Source organism: Lepidochelys olivacea (genome assembly GCF_965140295.1).
Source record: "Lepidochelys olivacea isolate rLepOli2 genome assembly, chromosome: 4".
In the NCBI taxonomy this organism is placed as follows: domain Eukaryota; kingdom Metazoa; phylum Chordata; order Testudines; family Cheloniidae; genus Lepidochelys; species Lepidochelys olivacea.
The window spans coordinates 133,224,709-133,247,395 of NC_140414.1; the positions used below are offsets into that span (position 1 = coordinate 133,224,709).

At 41.8% G+C, this 22,687-nt stretch overlaps 1 protein-coding gene across 2 annotated transcripts in view; it reads right to left on the minus strand.

Annotated features, from left to right (window-relative positions):
• UVSSA (UV stimulated scaffold protein A) overlaps window positions 1-22,687 on the minus strand; it is a 98,890-nt gene that overhangs the window by 56,575 nt on the left and 19,628 nt on the right. For both annotated transcript variants that reach the window (XM_084626788.1, XM_084626789.1), the window contains exon 8: window positions 1,515-1,623. In XM_084626788.1, coding sequence (XP_084482914.1) covers window positions 1,515-1,623 — 109 coding nt within the window. The remainder of the gene's footprint in view (window positions 1-1,514; window positions 1,624-22,687) is intronic.

A 22,687-nucleotide genomic window follows, 5' to 3' on the forward strand; every position in this document is an offset into this window, starting at 1 on the left:
TGGTCTATGCATTTCATCGTTTTTATTTCTCTCTTACGCTTACATTTAATTCTTTGAGTAGTGAGTTCTAAAATGCCTAACCTGTCTTGGATGGACTAATTATCCCTATGGTAACTTTTTAAAAATATGTATTATATCTAGGTTTTTTGTTTCTACTGGTGGTGCACATCCACACATTACCTCGATATTAGTGCACATAACAAAATTCATTCTGCACATGGATGGAAAAAATTTAAGAGAACATTGATGCACACACCTTAATATTACCAAAGAGAAAAAGATTTGGCTTTCTACATTAAAAAGCTGTAGATTGACTTCCCTACAGCTCAAATTACACAGAAGTTTTAAAAAATTACATGAAGAGTGTAAAAAAACACTCACACAACATGTTCTAGGATAACATAGCACCATTTTTAGTCAGTCTCACGATCAGCAGCAATGTGAGGCAGGAACAAAAAACTTATTACACTGCCAAGGATTTTTAACTTTTAAACTTGATGGCAGCATTTCCCTCTATACCAAAAGCTTCTGATGCTTAAAATGCCCAATGTTACAGAGAAGTAAAACTCCAGACACTTATGAAGCATTACCTGGGAAGGACAAGGAATAATGTACTGGAATGTAACTGTTTTAGATCAACTTTTTTTGGTAACTCACCTGTCAACTTTATAGGTACACTTTACAAATACTCATTTATTTCAAAAAGCTTTAGAATATGTTTGGAAAAGCGGGATGCTAAATTTAAATGAAACAGACAAGAACAAGACTGGATGCATGGAGTCTTCCTACTGTATTTTCCACTGCATGCATCCGATGAAGTGGATTTTAGCCCACAAAAGCTTATGCCCTAATAAATTTGTTAGTCTCTAAGGTGCCACAAGTACTACTCATTCTTTTTGCTGATACAGACCAACACGGCTACCACTCCGAAGATTATATTTTGTTTGTCATCTAGGATTTCCTTAGTGACACTACAACAAACTACTGAGAGGCTGAGCTCCACTTAACGTTTTGTTACAATGACACCCACATTGGAGAGAGAGGCTAGGTTGTGGGCCACATTTAACCACCTTCAGGGTGTTAAGTGGCTGTGTGCCTGCAGATGCTATAATTGCAGCGAGCAGCACAAAATCCTATCCTGTTTCACCAAACCATCCTCAGTATTTCTAAGCCATGGTTGTTTACAATTATACTCTCCTACCACCCTATTCTGAGTAAATAAATATCCTTTTTTAGCACACATGCACACACACACAGAGCAGCTTCTGTCTCTAAATTATAGTGGAACATGGCTGAATGAAATAAGCTCCTGGTCTCAGTTGCTTCTCCTCCTAGAAAGTATTTGTTTATCTAGAGCCAATCGCTGCTCCCCTATCTATGTAATGACTTCCTCACAGCAGTCAGAGAGATTACCCACACCACTGATCACTTTATTACTTCATAATGGCTGTTTATTTACTTTACTGCAGCAGTAACATGCAGGGATAAAGCTTTTCACAGCTGGGCAAACTTACCATATTCCTTACGCAGGTGGTCTGGAATGTGGGGCTCATAACCTTCCTTCTCAGGGACCTCCACAAATTCATCTTCATCTTCATCATCTTCAGTGTCGGACACTTTCATCTACAGGGAAAAAATACAGAAAAATGAGACCATTTTTTTCCCCCTTCATATTGAAAATATTAGCAGACAGCAAGACAGCCCACCACTGAGGCTCCTCTGAGCCAAAAGCATTTCCCTAATTATGTATTCAATCATCATCTAAGATTAGACCCCTTGTTTTACATTTCATCTCGAAAGCCATCTTCAATCCCTAAGAGATATCTTCTTTAAAGGTTTGCTTATCCATTAGAAGACACACAGTTGGTGAAGTGTGAGAAAGTGTGAAACTATAAAATAAAAAAAAAACGTTAAAACAACATTAAGATCTTGACTTAGTGAGCAAGTGATAGAGAGCCTTATCAATGCCTACCCTAGTTTTGGTGGTTCAGCTCATTCAGCACGTTATGTAAGATCACCCACTGTGTACGCCTCCCCAACACATACAACAGGCCAAATAGGATGAGCAAAGGATGGGCTGGCAGCCTCAACTCTGATAAAATCGAAGACATTCAAACTTGCCTTAATGCCATGCCATTTTACTGTGCTTCTCCTCCTCCTCTGCAGAGCTGGAGTCTACTCTGGGAATTACTGAGGCATGTTGCTCAGCTATCAAATGATTAGATAGATAGATGGATGAATAGATAGATGGATATTTTAAATAGTCCCTAGAGACCCTGGATCTTAAAATAAGATAATTATATACCCAATTTGTCTGAAGAGGGCATCCACATTCACAATGGTTTCACTAGTTTAGAGGATACTGGCCAGACAATTTTAAAAGAGCCTTGCTGAAACTAACACAACTCCAATAAAGCAAGCCATTCTGAAAAGCCAACAGGTGTGTTGTTTGCATCACTTTGTTTAGGGGATATATGATTGCATTAAGAATCCAGCCAACATTAGGAACAATTCTTTTCAGCAGGCCAAGGGCCTTCACTTCATATCAGTCTGAGAACCCAGACTGTAGTGAAGTCTGCAGTAGATATGGGAGATTGGGATATAAGACTGTGGCTTGATTAAGTGGGATTCAATTAAAAGGGATTCTACTGTATTTACTTTTTGACAGCAGCTTTAAAATAAAAATACTTGCAACACATAAATATCTTATCTGATTTGAAAGACCCTAAACAATTACATCATTAGGTTGCAAACTTTACTACGTAGAATCTAAGGAACTGAAATTATTGGGATTTTTAAAATATATGTGTACAGCCCATATTATACATAGAATGGGATATTTAAGAGTAGTTGAAAAATAAAAATGTAGTTCCTATCAATTAATCAAAGCAACTAACCCATATTAGAGGCTATCAGCTTCCTAAATTTTATTTCAGCTAATTTTTGCCGTATGTCAATGAGACGTTACAACCTTCCTCCAATGCCTTTCTTTCTTTCTTTCACATACAACTACCAATACATTTTCCCCACAAAATTATTATCTGAGCAAAAACAATCTGCCCCTCCTTCGATGAGAATTTGTATGGCTAACTTATAAAATCCGCAAATCCTGGCAGTCTCTTAAAAAGACAGCAATGCTGCCAATCACTAATATTGTATTTCTCTTGCCCAATTTGGGGAGATTTTAAGAGATTTACACATCACAGAACGAATGAGTTATTGTAGTTTTCCCACATGTTTTTATGGGTTTGGGAAACAATGCAAAGGATCCATTAAATGAACAGTCTTACCACAGAACTCACAATCACACTTATTCAAGTTCCCAGAAGTAAACAAAAGCAACAGAGAAATAGGTGATTAGATCACCTATCATAATTTTTTCCCATCATGGATTATCCCTTTTAATGTCCTTCCCACTGCACTTACTGCTTTCATGCAGGTATTCATATCAACTACTAGTTGTAGAGAGCACAGGAGGAAAAAGCAATTTCCCCCTGCAGCAGAATTTTACCAATGTAATTCACTAATCTAATCGTGTGTCACAGCTGCACACTTGAGTTCCTCTAAATCATACTGAGATTCTGAAGCCAAAAACATCTGGAAACCAAACCTCAGCCTACTGAGTATATTAAAAACCAACAAACTTAGCAAAACTTTCCATCAGTATTGCTTATAAGCTACACTGAAGCTCATTGCTAACACAAAATGTTCAGTTGCTGTTGACACTGCAATTTACCCTTCAGTAAGTGAAATTTAGAGGACGAATTCTTTGTTTCTTAATTGACTCTTTCCACAGAACACGACAGTCCTAAATTTTAAAAAGACCTAAAGGACAGTAGATTTATCAAGTGCATCATAACCAAACAGTACCTTTTTCCCCCTAATTATTTTTTGGTTTAATATTAATTCCCAGAAACTTGTTTGAAACCAGCCATGAAGTCAACAATACATAGTTACAACCATGGACGTCCCATTGGCCACACCATCACTACTTCTAATCAGCAGACAGAGAGTTGTCATACTCTAAGCATGCTGGAGGGCTCTGAGTTTTAAATTACTTTTCACTTCCCACTGCAATCATTCCTCCTCATCTTAAGGAAAGAAGCAGTTCATCCCTGCCTGGTGTGGCCAAGACAGACACATGCTGCATCTGACCTCTCATGGCCCAGACTGGAAGTCAAACTGCAGTTCCAACAGAGAAAGGGTCAAGTGCTCTACAGCTAAACAGAAATACACCAAGAGACTGGGTTAGTTAATTACCAAAGAGGCACATCAATTTTTAAATTGCAAGCTTTTAGAAGACCTTTCAGCTGGCCTTTAGAAAGAGAAATATTGTAGGGTTTTGCTTTCAGCACAACACGAGCAGTTGGGAGACTGAAAAGGAACTAGTTTGTTAGCAGTCTGGCTTCAAAGTTCTATTTTTTTTTCCTTTTCTACTTGTTAAAGACAATTTAGGAGACAGGAGCAAATTAGTCTCTTCTAGCTAGTTAGAGCTGCCTGTTTGTCCTGCTAGAGATATGATTGTGTCAAACTTTCTACTCTCAGTTCCTATTTCTAAGTCAGCTATAAAACAAATTAAACCAAACTAAAACTTGTTATAGATGGTCTCAGTCTAGAATTTGGTTGTGCAAAATGTGAAAAATCAAAAATAAAATAGGAACTACCATGGATTTATTTAATTGTTATGTTCTAGGAGTGGGGGACGGGGGGGGGGGTAAAGGGGGGGAGAATTTCAGTGGACTTCTGTGCTTTTGATTAAAAACTTTTTGCCAGTGTTAAAAGTACATAAAGTCACTAAGAGAAGCAAGTTTAGGGAAGAGGGAAATACTGGTAAACTAACAGAAGGTAAAGAAAACTTAGTTAAGGCTGATAATCTATCCTAAATCCACTACATTGTGTCTAGGATATTGGAGACATTTTAGTTCAAATACTTACATACATTATATATATTGCAAAACCTGGGCAAGACTTCAGAACACGTAACTTGTCTTAACTTTAAATTTCCATTGCTTTGTTTGTTTTATAGCCTCTATATTGCTTGAGAAACTTAGCTATGAAGAGGCTTCACCAAACAACCTGCATATCATACATGGCTGACTTAAAAACTGAATCAGGAGCAACATCCTTGTATACCTGGATGATCTCAAAAACTTCGAGGCACATAAAAAGCCCTGCTGTGAAAAGGCATAATCAGATGCAAATTCGCTTTGTTTAGGTACAATCCATGAACTGCACATTTAGGTACTCTAGGAAACATTAATCATAGGAAACTGTAATTTTTGTTATCAGTCTAACACTAATCAAAAGGGAAACCTGTCACTACCGCTGACCTGTGAAACGTCCCAATTATACTCTTCGGAAATGACAGGAGCACTTAACTTCCTCACTGAGTAAATGACGACGATCAATCAAGTTTGAATAACAATGAGCCACGGAGCTGAAAATTATTTTTTGTATAGAATCTACCCAGGAATTTATGAAAGGTGAAAAGCAACCCAAGGTTTTAGGGGCATTATGGCTTTCAGCTAGTGCAGTGCATATCAAACACTAAACAGAATTTATGTGTTTTAATTTTCTAAAAGGTAGATGTGGACTTGGTGCTACAATGCATAACATATAATGCCAGATTTTAAATATGGGGGTCATTTTCATAAAATATTATGCTTATTGTTTGCACTCTTGAATTTCACTGGGGACTTTTATTAAATTTAGTTTTCCTGTAAAAATATTTAACTGCTTAGTTAACTATCAGGAATTAAGCCTCCTTTTCCTTCTTAACAGACATAACATGTTTATTTTTATATCATTTTAAAAAGCAGCTCTATCTTGCTTTTGGTTTTCAAATATGTAGTGAGGTTAATCGCAGTTAGAAATTCAAAAGTTTGAGGTATTATTGACTAGTTACTTCTTAACACAAGTGGAATGAAGAAAATTACATCTATATCATTCCCTTTATGCAATTTTGTTCTCCTTCCATTCCACTACAATTGACTCAGTCAGATGAGAACTCCCCAGCAACAGTACTTTAGTCAGAGAAGTCACTGATATAAATTCCATTTCCACAGCACCTGCTAAGAGCATTTATTCCACACAGCCCTTTTGTTGCACCCAGACCGAACAGCATCAATGCTTTATGAAATGTGAACCATTCTAATGTTGCTTCTCCACTTTTTTTGTAATAAGAAATGTAAATTTTGGCAACCAGTTTTAAATTGGATTAATTTCTTAACAATGGCAGCCTCAAACTACCAAGAATCCGATTAGCTCACAAGGATGTACATTTAAATTAACATTTTAAATGGTAAAAAGAAAAGGAGTACTTGTGGCACCTTAGAGACTAACAAATTTATTTGAGCATAAGCTTTCGTGAGCTACAGCTCACTTCATCAGATGCATTCGGTGGACTGAATGCACTGAATGCATCCGATGAAGTGAGCTGTAGCTCACGAAAGCTTATGCTCAAATAAATTGGTTAGTCTCTAAGGTGCCACAAGTACTCCTTTTCTTTTTGCGAATACAGACTAACACGGCTGCTACTCTGAAACCTGTCATTTTAAATGGTGCGATTCACTGAAATACATGCCTTTTGGAATTCATGGCAGATAAGATCAGACACTTTAAAAAAAATTCAAAACAATGTATATGAATCAAACAAAACTGATAAATTACCAAGTGTTGATGCAAGCAGATCAGGAATCTGTGTGCTACTTCTTGTGCTCCTCAATATCTGAGCAGAAATATAACATAAGCTCAGGTGATGGATACTGGAATATAAAGCTTTTCCCTTCTAGGCCACAGAATTAAATCCCCACTAAGGTCAGCAGTCACCAAAAGTGGTTACCAAACAACAGGTGATCGATGAATGAGGTAAAATATCTGTGTTCTCAGTCAAGAAGAGACCACATCACAAAAGCCATCATCACAACTGGCATCCTTGTTGTCAGTATCAACATAGTAGCCAGATCTGAAGGGTAATGGAGAGTAAACTACCTTCTCTTATACTACAGGATAGTCCCTCAAATATAGAGCTAACGTATGTTTAAGAGGCAGCGTAGGGATGTTTGTAACTGTTATTGCTCATGATATACATGTTCTGTGGATAAATTAATTATTTCAAATGAATATTGTCAAGCCATCTTTTGTAAGCACTAAATTAATTTACATTTAAAAATTTATATTATTTTTATAATATTCAACCAACTGATAAAGTAGCATTTTTCTAAAATGACAGAATTCCTGAATAGACCCTCCCTTCCAGAATAGTGTTGGTTTTAGTGAAGCCAACTTCCAAGTCCATAGGCCACAGGGAAATATTTCCTACTGTATCTGTTCAGAATGTTAGGAATGTGATAGAAAAATGGATGTCTTGTCAATTCTACTACATGTTCAATGGCAGTAGGTTAAAGCAGTGCTGACTTATGTAGTTAGTTAGCTAAGTGTACTTGGTCCTTCTCTAGCAGGGAAAAAAAATAATCAGAAGCTTCCTTCCTGAGGCCTCTTTTACAAAATAAAAGCCCAAAACAAGATATAGTGTGCCGGCTGAAATCTCACCTCGACTCCTCTCTACTTTTTAGCCTATGCCCTACTGTGCATCCAATGAGTTAATGTACCTTACTATAATCACCCATCCAGTTACATGCATTGCTCATTTATCCTAAATGCTAACAAACTACACAAATACAAAACAACCTGCAACAAAATACTTTTGCAAGATATGAAGCCTTTGGTCCTTTTCTCAGTTTTATATTGATCCCCCTACATTAAGAGGATTTAGAAAACGGAGTCTCCACATTCATACTTAAACAAGCAATACAATGTCTAAAATATAGAATACAATCAGTTTATAAAACTAAATGTACAGTAGTTACTAATTATTTTAGAAAGGAAAGCAAAAAGACAACACGTAAAGAAGCTGTATCTACTTACTCGCTAAAACACTGCTTGCAAACTACAAGCTGGGATCATTAAATAAATTTTGTATGGTCTAATTAACTTGGTTTGCAATCTCAATTACTTCTCATCCTAGAAATCACTTGTGCTCTGTTTTATGTGTCTCTGTTTCCCTTTTTTAAAAAAAATGATGTAAGGCATCCTCCGACAAGTGAACTCTAAACTTCATTTGTCTTTCAGCAGGCTTGATGGCTATGTATTTAAAAACCCATTCTATCTTATAAACTAAAAATTAAATGTACTCAGCTGTGATGGTCGTCATTGCATCTGCTATTTATATGCTAATACTCTCACTGGAAGATCTTGCAAATTATTCCACCATGCCAATATCTCATGTGCATCTACTCACAGCCAACTACACATTTTTTCTAGAGGTCAGAAGATTTTGGCCAAGGAACTATAATACTTATCACAGTGGAACCCATTTTAAGGCGCAACATAAAGAAACACATTTTGTATACAGCCACAAGAACAACAAAATATAATTAAGTAATCATAAACGAGGGACAGGGATGTTTTGTGTAACAAATACACAATCATTGGTAACAAAGTAAAAAAAAAACCCTTTTTTAAATAACTGACAATGAAACATAATCCTCAAAACATATTTTATTGGGAAAGCCTTTTTTAACTTCATTTCTATCCCCACCCTTTTGTATCCTCTAAAACATGTTGAAACAGAAATATCAATGCTGAAATTTTGTCATATTTCAAAATCATGTTTGATTTTTCCTCTGATGACTGTAGTGCTAGATAAATATAAGCTGTTAGAAAAGCAACATTTCTGAGGGGGAAAAATACACCAAGGTTTGAATACAAATTCAAATGACTGCAAATTATATCTGAAGCCTAGCCAAACACTGCATTTTGTGCTTATCAGCAAAAGCATCCCTGCTTATTCCTTTTCCATTTGTATTTGCTCAACAGTAAGCAGGCAAATCTGGGCAACTTGATACAAGATTGTTTGGGAATGCCCTTTTCATACTATTTTGAATTGCTCAGGAGCTGGAAATGGATGTTTAAGGGGATACACTTCAGACCCAGCAGTAAAGCAAAAGGTACAGTGTTGGCGAGTCTTCACATTACATTGTTAATGCACACCGCAACACAAGAGACTCCATTACAATGTGGTTTTTCTTTTTCTTTCTCCCTGATGAAGTACAGTAGTTAAAGTGTTTTTCTATCTTATATCCTAGTGATGCATGATTCAGATGAATTAAGCATACATAGTTTTCAGATGTACTAGATTATTCATTTACTGTGCAATGTAGGTCAGCAAATGCACGCCATCAGGAATATTGGTGGGTTTAACAAAACAGCTATTTTAGGGAAATGCTGTAAAGTGACAGAGTTCAGTATGTCTTGGGTAGGAGTCATGGAAGTAGTCACTTTCTGAACACTTAATGCTTTAAATGTTGTACATTTAAAAAAAATAGCCAAGTTATCACTTGTGTAATTTGAATTTTTCATAAAGCTCACATTCAATGGAGTGCATAATAGTTTCTTAGTTACAGCAACCTAATATTTCAGAATCTAATAAAAACGGTTACTAATCTTTCAGTAACTGTTGTTCTTCGAGCTGTGTTCCACACACCCATTCCAATGTAGGTGTGTGCACGCCCAAGCACAGTTCCCGGAAATGTTTCCCTCAGTGGTATCCGTCAGGTCATCCCTGGTGCAGTGCGTCCTTAGTGCGTGTATAAAGGGCCTCGCCAACCCTGCGCCCCTCAGTTTCTTCTTTCCAGCCAACTCCCATAAGAGGGGTAGGAGTGCAGATCTTGGAATGGACACATGCAACACATCTCACAGAACAAGAGTTACAGAAAGATTACTAACCATTTTTTCTGTCAAATACTTTCACGTCTATTCCAATGTAGATGACTCCCAAGCAGTTGCATAGGTGGTGGGCTCAGAGTTTACTGACATGCTCACTGCAACACAGCTTGGCCAGATCCAGCATTGTCCCTGGCTACTGAGTGATGGCATAGCGAAAAGGAAATATGTGCACCAACAACCAAATTGCTGCTCTACAAATGTCCTGAATAGAAACCTGTGCTAGAACTGACACTGAAGAAACTTGTGCCCTTGTGGAATGAACAGTTAGGATAGGCAGGGGTGGAACGCCCACCAGTTCGTAACACATGCAGATACATGATGTGATCCACGATGAAATTCTCTCAGACGAGGTCGGGAGACCTTTCATCCTGTCTGCAACTGCCATAAACAGCTGGGTGTATTATGGTCTGGTCCCTTCTATGTAGAAAGCTAGTGTACAACTAACATCTGAGAGAAGTCTCTGCTTCTCCCTGTTTGCATGAGGCTTCAGACAGAAAACCATAGGAAGACAGCTTGATTGATATGAAACTAGGAGACCATCTTTGGAAGGAAAGCCAGGTTAGGATGTAACTGAACCTTATCTTTAAAGAACATGGTGTATGGCGGCTCCAAAGTGTGGGCATGGATCTCCGAGACCCTTCTGGCCAAAGTAATGGCAACTAAAGTGGTCACCTTTCAGGAGAGGTATAACAGGGAGCATGTTACCAGCCACTTGAATGGGGGAGGGGCCTGTAAGCCTTGATAAGGCCAGGTAGAGATCGCAGGGGACAGGTTCTCACTCCTGGGGTACCACTTCTCTAGTCCCTTAAGGAAATGGATCGATCTATCATTTGAAAAAATGGATTAGCCATCCACCCAAGGATGAAAAGCTGAGATAGCAGCCAGGTGAACTTTAACTCATGAAATAGATAGGCCCTGCTGTTTCACGTACAGCAGGTACTATAGAATGAACAGCAGCAATGATCGCACAGGCAAGACATACTGCTGGGATGACCAGATGTAGAATCGCTTCCGTTTTGCAAGATATGTGGAGGGCTTTCTTCTTCCTCACAGACCTGCTTTGAGCAGGCTAGCTCTCTGGGGTTCAGCCATTGAGCTTCCAGGCAGTCAGGTAGAGGGAGCTGCGATTCAGATGGAGCAGATGACCATGATCTTGAGAGATCAGGTCTAGGTATAGAGTAGGATCGGGGACACCATAGAGAGGTCCAGCAAGGTAGGGAATCAATGTTGGTGGGGCATGCCAGAACTATTAGGATGACCCGCACTTGGTCCCACTTGATCTTTAGCAGGACCTTGTGCATGAGCGGGGTAGGAGAGAACACATAATACAGGTGACTTGTTCATGAGGACAAGGAAGGTGTCCATGAGGGACCCAGGCCTGTGACCTTACAGGGAGCAAAACTGGTGACACTTCTTGTTGTGCTGGGTGATGAACAGGTCTACCTGAGGAGTCCCCCACTACTAGAAAACAAGCTTTCAATTTCCAGGGAAAGGGACTACTCATGGTGATCAGAGAAGGATCTGCTGAGGTGAACCACCAGCTCATTTTGAGCTCATGGCAGGTGGGAGGCTTTGAGGTGAATTGAATGGGCTATGCAAAACTCCCACAATCAAACTGTCTCCCGACACAGGGGAGAAGAGCAAGTGCCTCCCTGCTTGTTGAGACAGAACATGGCCATCACGTTGTGTGAGGACCAACAGATTTTTGTCTGCAACAGGGGTCAGGAACACCTGACAAGCTAGGCAGACTGTACTGAGTTCTCGGACATTGATGTGCAGAGAGAACTCTTCTGGGGTCCAAAGGCCTTGAGTTTTGAGAGGCTCCAGGTGAGCGCCCCAGCCCACTGCTGATGTTTCTGAGACCAGGGATAGCGATGGTTGGGGCCGTGAGACCAGGATGCCCACGCAAACAACCAGACACCACTTTCCTTCCACACAGAGAGTTGCAGCTACTTAAAGTCTGCTAGCTTTAAGTAGGTACCTTGCAATATTAAAGCTAAAACAGTAACTTGTTTCATCCCCTACAAAATTCCTACCATCAAATTATATACAAATTAAACAGTAGGGAAATCATTATACATTGATTTTGTAAATCTAAACCAAAAAATTAGAGGTCATATTCTGCTGTGAGATGCACAGGGAGACTCATTTACTACACAAGGATCTGTGTATATATATACACACCAGGCTCCTCATCTCTCTCTCCATCTCACACACATACACACCCTGCTTATAACAATACAGTATTTTCCAAGAGGTTTTATCCTTAAGCTTTTTATTCTACCCTTACATTGGAAAAAAACAACACATCTAGCCATGTCAATTGCAGAGAGCCTTCACAAAGTAAAACTATGTGTTGCTTCTCTGTTAATCCAGCCTTGCTAACTATCACCAACAAATACAACAACTCTGGCCCCTCCAAACAATTCACTTCCATAAAGTCTGAATTCTACCAGCTAATGACTCTTTAGGATGCATGGTGCGGTTCTACATTTAGTGTTTCTCTATAACTCCAGAGCAGATGGGGTCAGTTTAACCAGCTGTTTTTTTTTAATTTGTTAGCGCTGCAAACCCCACCTGGAATTTGAAAGTCAGCTCATGCATAATCATACGAGGAAATCCCACGAAGTCCTCCTTGCAGTTTCTACTGTATCCTCCACTCTAAGAGGAAGCATTTGCAACCTTGTAGAGTGAGGAGGTGATTAGTCTGAAATCCTTGCAGAGCTAGAGAACAAGCTAATTATGCATCTCCTGGAGCCCACTGCTCTGAATATTGTATGCCCACCCCATAGTACAGTTCCTGAGACGTTTCATTGGTAAAAAGCAGTCAAACTCATGTCACTAACGTCAGTCAGCAGATCTGACTCAATATACAGGGAGCAAGAAGTAAGGTGGTTCCATTTTTACAGTCATTTTTTGTTTTGATTACACTTTAACATTCCAAACAGCTGCCATTCTTAAACAGCTCCAAAAACATTTTCATTTTTGCCCCTCAGTCTGCATCACACAACAGCAGGTATTTAAACTTGCAGTCGTATGAGGCTTAAGGCTGGCTATATTCACTCCTAGTCCAAGCAGCTGTTTTAGGTCTGATAACTCAAAGCTGACCAGGACTAAAAATACCTGCTTGTCCCCACAGGAGAAACGTCTACGCTTTCCAGTATCATGCAGCACTGGTTAAGTAGCCCTGCTTGTTTTAGTAACACTGGACTTAATTTTCAAGGCCCCAAAGTCTTTTTAAAAAGTTGATATAAGGTTTTAAATATTTATTCTCATTCCTTTGTTATTCAGAGGAAACTTAGCTCTGCAGACTGAGAAAAAGGAAAAAAAACTTACCCACAGACATCTTTTTAGAAGACCCCAATTTTTTAATATCTTATCTAAAATGTAATATAAAACAAAATGATTAGTGGTGTTGAATGATATGGAAGGCCTTGCTAGCACTTGTTTGGTTCTACTTACCTAATGCTTAGACTGTTCCAAACTCATTTCATTAAAACCTTTTTATAACCATACACTACAATGTATGTCTGTGCTTATAAATAATCAGTAACTTAAATACAAGCTACTTTGAGTATTACATATTATGCACACATTGTGCAACTACAGATGTCAATTTTTAACATATTTCAAATGTTACATTTGTTACTACTATCATCCATTCTTGGATGCCAATAAATGAGATAGTCAGATTATTAGTACTGGGGCTGATGTTCTATTGTAAGTGTTTAATTGTAAGAATCAAGCCACCTTACCAGGAAATGTACACTGACTTGTGGTTCCACAAACCAGTATCTGGGAGGTTTAATGGGCATGTCTCAGAAAAATATAAGGCTAGCCATGTGCCAGTTAACAAGGAAACTTCACAGAGAGGGTAACCTGCCCACTGAAGTCAATGGAAGCTTTGTCATTTGTTTCAATAGGCGAAAGCTGAGACTTGGGATGCACAATCCAGAAAGTTTCCTACCAGGAATAAAAATATCACTCTGCAAAGAGGTTTGGCCTGCAGTGGAAGCAAAGTCTCAGGCCTATTTGGTGAGTGGACCAAAGGATTGAGTGTTCAGATCAAAGGTTTAGTCGTCCCTCCAAGAATGGACAGATGAATGGAATACATGAGGCTGACTGTGGAGGCTGCAAAGAAATAGTATTTCCAGTTCTCAAGAAAGAGGTGGGATAAAAGAATCCTAAATTTACTATTATAGTTCCCAATTCAGGAAAGTAGCCTACTGAAGTCAACAGCTCTTAAGCATGTGTATACTTAAGACCCTGATTCAGGAAAGCCCCTAGGAAAATATACTTAATTCTAAATAATAACTATTTTACTTTGGTGTTCCTATATATATATACACACACACACACAGTATTTAAAGTATTAGTTTTTAATCATAACTTCTCTTACTGCCATTGAAAGCTTGCATAATTTTCTCTTTTTAATTTTTGTAAATATGCACGTAGCTAATGGTCAATTCTGATCTCTGTAAATACATTTTATGCATATTATCATCCTACCTTTCAGAGAGAACTTTATTTAAACCAACAGCAATAGCATACCAAAGGAGTGGGAAGCAAAGTCATATATACTACCTTTGCAGCACACTACTCATTATTCAGAAAGGAATCCAGGGAGATGACACCTTAGCCCTGGTAAACTTAAATACTTAACTCAGTGGCAGAGAGAACCTACTTTATTTTACACTCTATTAAAAAGATCCACCAAATTGCATTGTGCGGCCGGCTGATCAGACAGGGATCAGAGGTCATCACAGTGGCAACTTGTAAGAATTCATTATTAGATTTGCATGAAAGATTTTTTTAAAATAAACAGCAGGCAGGCAGAATTATATCCAATACAAGGCATAATATATACTCATAACAATATCCAGCTCTGAAGGAGAAAAAACACGAAACTATCCAAATAAGACTAGAAAAGGAATCCCTGTTTGGAGGACTCCACAGTTTTAAGTCACTTTTATTTTTAACTATCAGTTATGCCAAGAGAAAAATGGTCTGAAAACTGATGATGAAAAAATATGAAGGCCTTGGATATATAAATCCAAAGGTTAAAACTGAGGGGGAAAGGAATTCATGTTTTTATATAGGAACTAATCTACTATTAAAGATTTTTTTTCTGTTTCCTGTTTCGGAATTATGGAGGACTAGGGTAGGTGTTCTATTATATATTTGTCAAAAGAATTAAAATATAATGCATATTTTACATTATATTTAGTTAATCCAAACCACACAATATGTTAATGATACAGATAACTTGCTAGAGGATGAAACATTTTATTTGTAATTCTATTTATTTTGTGTGCCTATCAAATATTTCTTAATTTCCACTAAAATTTTCAAGACACATACTACCCCACAGAATACAAAAATTAAAAATTACAAATTTTTTTTTTTAAATTAAATTAAGAATTACAAAAATTAAAAGCCTGCCCATCCAACCCACACCTCAGGAAATCCCAACGTAAATATACAGGCCTTGGGACAAACATCAGAACTTTCTCTCTTGAGCCAAGGGGAGGGGAAGGAATCCCAAAGCCTTCCAATGAAAATGTCCTGCCCATCCTCCCAGCCCCACATACACAAGTTTAGGGACTGCATTTTGTACTACTGAATTGCATCCCATTTCTTGCACTTCAGTCTACAAGGTTATTCAGATCTTCCTGTGTAGTGTTCCAATCCTCCTCTGTATTGGTGATACCTCCCAAATTCGTATCATTATTGAACTGGATATGGAGTGGAGAGTAGGCATATAAAATTTGTGGAGGACACCAAGCTGGGAGGAGTTACAAGCAGCGTTCCCTCTAATTTTTCCCACGCATGTATGGAATGAATTTTGTTATGTACACTAATATGGCAATATGATGTGTGACACAGCACCTCCATATTGGTGCACATAACAAAATTCATGTGGCGGGGTGGAACCGAGGGATTTGGAGTGTAGGAGGGGGCTCAAGGCTGGGGCAGAGCGTTGGGGTGTAGGGAGGGTGAGGACTCCGGCTGGGGATGGGACAGAGGGTTGGGGCATGGGAGGGGGCGAGGGCTCTGGCTGAGGGTGCGGGCTCTGGGGTGGGGCGTTTGGGGTGCAGGCTGCCCTGGGGCTACAGCGGGGAGACAGGAGTCCCCCCAGCGGCACCTGGGCCAGGGGAAAGAGGTGCCTCCCCCCACCATGGCAGCTTCAGGACGGGCTGGGTAGGGGCCAGGGGAGAGGTGCCTCTCCCCCCGGCCGCGGCAGGTCCTGGCCAGGCTGGGTAGTGGCCAGGGGCGGGGTGCCTCTCCCCCAGGCCGCGGCAGGTCTGTCCGCAGTCCAGGCCACCAGTGACAGTCCGCGGCTTTGAACCATTATAAACCCGGTACTGTCCGGGCCAGGGTGCCTCTCCCTGCCAAAGCAGGTCCAGCAGCTTAGAGGGAACTTAGGTTACAAGTCACAAGTAGTTTTGAGGACAGGATTAGAATTCAAAATGACCCTGTAATGTAAGAGGACGGACAAATCAAATGCACAACTACAAAATAGGGAATAACTGGCTAGGCAGCAGTACCGCAGAAAAGGACGTGGAACTTATTAGTGGATCACACGTAGAATAACAGCCAACAATGTGATGCAGTTTCAAAAAAGGCCATCATTCTGAGGTGTATTAACAGGGAGGTTGTATGTAAGACATCGAAGGTAATCGTCCCACTCTGTTCAGCACTGGTGAAGCTGGGGTACAGTATCCAGTCTAAGAAGGATGTGGATAAATTGGAGATAGCCCAAACGACAGCAACAAAAATGATAAAAAGTTTTAGAAACCTGACCTATGAGGAAAGGTTAATAAAAGATACTGTTACTAACCTTTCCATAACTGTTGTTGTTTTTAAGATGTGTTGCACGTGTCCATTCGACTGTAGGAGCGTGCACACTTCAATGCACAGTTCTGAGAGATTTTCTCCTTTGTGGTACCTGTCAGGATGGCATAAATGCCCTCTGTTGCCTTGTGCACGGAGCCCAGGCATAAATGGTGGAGCTGCCTCCGGCCCACTCAGGTCCATCCTACCAGAACACTCCGATAAAGAGGGAAAGGAGGACAGGTACTACACATCTCAAAGAACAACAGTTACAGAAAGGTTAGTAACCTTTTCTTCTTCTTCAAGTGATTACACCTCTGTTCCATTGTAGGTGACTCACAAGCAGTCGCAACTAGAGGACCACTAGTCCAAATTTACCATCATCTCTGGATTGTTTAGAGATAGCTTAGCGAGAGGCAAACGAGCGACATGATGATCAGGTTGCAGATTTGAAAATGTTCAATATAGGAACGTTAGACAGAAAAGCTGCAGAAGTTGCTTGGAACTTAGTTTAATGACCCAGCACGCTACCCAGAGACTCATGTTAGCCATCTGGTAACAAAAGCCAATACAGCTGGATATCCATAACTAAATCCTTTATATGAAAACAGGACTGCCCTTCATTTGGTCTGTAAATACAATAAGCAATGGAGCTTAAGAACTGAAAGTTTAGTTCATTCCAGATAAAATGCTAAAGCTCTTCTAACATCCAGAGCATGCAATCTCTCCTCCCCTTATTACCACGAGACTTTGGGATGAAGGTTGGTAAGAAAATTGCTTTAATAAAATGAAAAGTGGAGACCCTCTTGGTAAGAAAACTTGTGTGAGGATGACGATAGACTTTATCCATGTAGAAACCATATAAGGAGGATCTGATATGAGAGTCCTCAACTTCCCAACTTTCCTGGCTGTTGTAACAGCTACTAAAAAATGCAATTTTCACTGACAGGTGCAACAGCATATTGCTAGAGGCTCAATGGGGAGGACCCATCAGCTTTGTTAAGACTAGATTCAGGCTCCAGGCTGAAATAGGGTTCTGCACTTGCAGAAAAAGATCTGTCCAAACCCTTGAAAAATCTTACTGCCATTGGGCTGGAAAAAGAACTCGTTTCCCCATCATCTGGGAGCTTGTCTTTGAACTCTGAAACTGTATCTCACAGGGTGAAATCATAGTGCCCCAATAAAACTTGCTGGTTTGCAATACAAAGCTTTAACCTGCCTGTGGAACAAAGCTTCCTCCCAAATAAGTCCAGCTTCTCAATCTCTTTATTCTTCGGGGTTAATGCATGGTAACCCTGTTTCTCACTCTCTCTGTGGCTGCTGACGCAGGGAGCCCAAAGGGGGAGGATTATAGTAATGCTCGAACCCCTGAGAGGGACCATAGTATCTCATCTCCAATCTTTTTGCCGTCAGTGACAGAGAAGCTGGGGTCTGCCAAAGAATCTTAGTAGGCTACAAAACCGCATCATTAGTAAGCAGAGGAATTCTAGCCTGGGCCATAGATGCCATCAGCTTGTGACTTTTCCTGGACCTCCTTCAGGTGGATGTCCAGGGCCATATCCATCCTCCTCAATAACTCGTGATGCATCTTATCATCAGAAGGCAGAAAATAGGTTTGCCACACCGGCCTCAGAGGACGAGGAAGAGGATACCAATGGTACTAGGGTCTGGTCCAGTTCCCGCTCCTCTCATAGATGCTCCTGAGAGGGATGCTGCATCTTCAGTGATGGGCTCAGTACCAAAGCAAAGGGTGTTTGCAGTGTCAATGCTCCTGACAGCCAGTAGATGAAGCCAGCTGACGTGGATGTGGGGATACTCTCGATTAAGAGGGGAACCCCATATGTTTCAAATGGGCCACTGGTACAGCCATGGTCCACAACTGTGCATGGCCTAAGAGTCCTTTCAGTAAGCCCCTTGTTGATATGGAGGCTAAAACCAGGCAGGCAGATGGTATATTCCTGATGGTGCGATCAGCTTGGCTGGGAGATACAGGATTTCACTTCAGAGTTCAATGAAGAATCCTCTTCTTGCAACCATGGTGGGGCCATACCGGTCAGCATCAGGAAGGAAATGTCAGACTCTGAAGAGAGGGGAGCTGGGGAGATCATCTGTGGGTTTGCCCTAGACGGTACCTTCTTAAATGGTATCATGATGGCCCAATCAGCTGGACCAGCCTGGTGCAGAGGTGAAGCCGCTAAAGTTGATATCTTGGGAACCAGTGCCAAGCAAGACTCCTGAGCTGCCAGTGACGGCAGTACCCAGAGGTTCAACAATTTTTTTGCAGCCTCATATGTCTCAGACGTAGACAGTAGCAGGAAAGCACTCTGTGGTACTGGGACACGAGGTGATCCCGAAGATGGTACTTCAGGAACCAGTCTCAACAAGCCCGTAGTGGGCTCTGGAGCCACTGAACTCTGCGTTGCATACGGGAAACTGAGGATTTCCTGGACGAAACTCAGGATAGGCTTCTAGGGGTACAAAGCTCTACAGATATAGAGCAGGTGGCACAGAGGAGCCAAGAGACCAGTGAAGAAGCTTGGCAACATGTGACCTCCAGAAGAGGTAAGCGGAATGTCCGGGTTCCAGTAACACAGACACAGGTAACTAACCGCTTTCATGTTCTCTCCACAGGTATCGTTGCGGAGAGTGGACCAGATGATATGTCTGGGGCAAGAAAGCAAAAGGAGACTCCGCTGGTTGGAAGGCATGAGATGCGCTGTCCTGAGGTTGGGGGTTCCACGACCACCACCCCCAAGAGGAGAAGGCGGGTGGTGGTGGTCGGGGACTCTCTCCTCCGGGGGACTGAGTCATCTATCTGCCGCCCTGACCGGGAAAACCGAGAAGTCTGCTGCTTGCCAGGGGCTAAGATTCGTGATGTGACGGAGAGACTGCCGAGACTCATCAAGCCCTCAGATCGCTACCCCTTCCTGCTTCTCCACGTGGGCACCAATGATACTGCCAAGAATGACCTTGAGCGGATCACTGCGGACTATGTGGCTCTAGGAAGAAGAATAAAGGAGTTGGAGGCGCAAGTGGTGTTCTCGTCCATCCTCCCCGTGGAAGGAAAAGGCCTAGGTAGGGAGCGTCGAATCGTGGAAGTCAACGAATGGCTACGCAGATGGTGTCGGAGAGAAGGCTTTGGATTCTTTGACCATGGGATGGTGTTCCATGAAGGAGGAGTGCTGGGTAGAGACGGGCTCCATCTTACGAAGAGAGGGAAGAGCATCTTTGCCAGCAGGCTGGCTAACCTAGTGAGGAGGGCTTTAAACTAGGTTCACCGGGGGAAGGAGACCAAAGCCCTGAGGTAAGTGGGAAAGCGGGATACCGGGAGGAAGCACAGGCAGGAATGTCTGTGAGGGGAGGGCTCCTGCCTCATACTGGCAATGAGGGGCGATCAACAGGTTATCTCAAGTGCTTATATACAAATGCACAAAGCCTTGGAAACAAGCAGGGAGAACTGGAGGTCCTGGTGATGTCAAGGAACTATGACGTGATCGGAATAACAGAGACTTGGTGGGATAACTCACATGACTGGAGTACTGTCATGGATGGTTATAAACTGTTCAGGAAGGACAGGCAGGGCAGAAAAGGTGGGGGAGTAGCACTGTATGTAAGGGAGCAGTATGACTGCTCAGAGCTCCGGTACGAAACTGCAGAAAAACCTGAGTGTCTCTGGATTAAGTTTAGAAGTGTGTGCAACAAGAGTGATGTAGTGGTGGGAGTCTGCTATAGACCACCGGACCAGGGGGATGAGGTGGATGAGGCTTTCTTCCGGCAGCTCACGGAAGCTACTAGATCGCATGCCCTGATTCTCATGGGTGACTTTAATTTTCCTGATATCTGCTGGGAGAGCAATACAGCGGTGCATAGACAATCCAGGAAGTTTTTGGAAAGCGTAGGGGACAATTTCCTGGCGCAAGTGCTAGAGGAGCCAACTAGGGGGGGTGCTTTTCTTGACCTGCTGCTCACAAACCGGGTAGAATTAGTGGGGGAAGCAAAAGTGGATGGGAATCTGGGAGGCAGTGACCATGAGTTGGTTGAGTTCAGGATCCTGACGCAGGGAACAAAGGTAAGCAGCAGGATACGGACCCTGGACTTCAGGAAAGCAGACTTCGACTCCCTCAGGGAACGGATGGCCAGGATCCCCTGGGGGACTAACTTGAAGGGGAAAGGAGTCCAGGAGAGCTGGCTGTATTTCAAGGAATCCCTGTTGAGGTTACAGGGACAAACCATCCCGATGAGTCGAAAGAATAGTAAATATGGCAGGCGACCAGCTTGGCTTAATGGTGAAATCCTAGCGGATCTTAAACATAAAAAAGAAGCTTACAAGAAGTGGAAGGTTGGACATATGACCAGGGAAGAGTATAAAAATATTGCTCGGGCATGTAGGAATGTTATCAGGAGGGCCAAATCGCACCTGGAGCTGCAGCTAGCCAGAGATGTCAAGAGTAACAAGAAGGGTTTCTTCAGGTATGTTGGCAACAAGAAGAAAGCCAAGGAATGTGTGGGCCCCTTACTGAATGAGGGAGGCAACCTAGTGACAGAGGATGTGGAAAAAGCTAATGTACTCAATGCTTTTTTTGCCTCTGTTTTCACTAACAAGGTCAGCTCCCAGACTGCTGCGCTGGGCATCACAAAATGCGGAAGAGATGGCCAGCCCTCTGTGGAGATAGAGGCGGTTAGGGACTATTTAGAAAAGCTGGACGTGCACAAGTCCATGGGGCCGGACGAGTTGCATCCGAGAGTGCTGAAGGAATTGGCGGCTGTGATTGCAGAGCCACTGGCCATTATCTTTGAAAACTCGTGGCGAACCGGGGAAGTCCCGGATGACTGGAAAAAGGCTAATGTAGTGCCAATCTTTAAAAAAGGGAAGAAGGATGATCCTGGGAACTACAGGCCAGTCAGCCTCACCTCAGTCCCTGGAAAAATCATGGAGCAGGTCCTCAAAGAATCAATCCTGAAGCACTTGCATGAGAGGAAAGTGATCAGGAACAGCCAGCATGGATTCACCAAGGGAAGGTCATGCCTGACTAATCTAATCGCCTTTTATGATGAGATTACTGGTTCTGTGGATGAAGGGAAAGCAGTGGATGTATTGTTTCTTGACTTTAGCAAAGCTTTTGACATGGTCTCCCATAGTATTCTTGTCAGCAAGTTAAGGAAGTATGGGCTGGATGAATGCACTATAAGGTGGGTAGAAAGCTGGCTAAAATGTCGGGCTCAACGGGTAGTGATCAATGGCTCCATGTCTAGTTGGCAGCCGGTATCCAGTGGAGTGCCCCAGGGGTCGGTCCTGGGGCCGGTTTTATTCAATATCTTCATAAATGATCTGGAGGATGGTGTGGATTGCACTCTCAGCAAATTTGCGGATGATACTAAACTGGGAGGAGTGGTAGATACGCTGGAGGGGAGGGATAGGATACAGAAGGACCTAGACAAATTGGAGGATTGGGCCAAAAGGAATCTGATGAGGTTCAATAAGGATAAGTGCAGGGTCCTGCACTTAGGACGGAAGAACCCAATGCACAGCTACAGACTAGGGACCGAATGGCTAGGCAGCAGTTCTGCAGAAAAGGACCTAGGGGTGACAGTGGACGAGAAGCTGGATATGAGTCAGCAGTGTGCCCTTGTTGCCAAGAAGGCCAATGGCATTTTGGGATGTATAAGTAGGGGCATAGCGAGCAGATCGAGGGACGTGATCGTTCCCCTCTATTCGACATTGGTGAGGCCTCATCTGGAGTACTGTGTCCAGTTTTGGGCCCCACACTTCAAGAAGGATGTGGATAAATTGGAGAGAGTCCAGCGAAGGGCAACAAAAATGATTAGGGGTCTGGAACACATGAGTTATGAGGAGAGGCTGAGGGAGCTGGGATTGTTCAGCCTGCAGAAGAGAAGAATGAGGGGGGATTTGATAGCTGCTTTCAACTACCTGAAAGGGGGTTCCAAAGAGGATGGCTCTAGACTGTTCTCAATGGTAGCAGATGACAGAACGAGGAGTAATGGTCTCAAGTTGCAGTGGGGGAGGTTTAGATTGGATATTAGGAAAAACTTTTTCACTAAGAGGGTG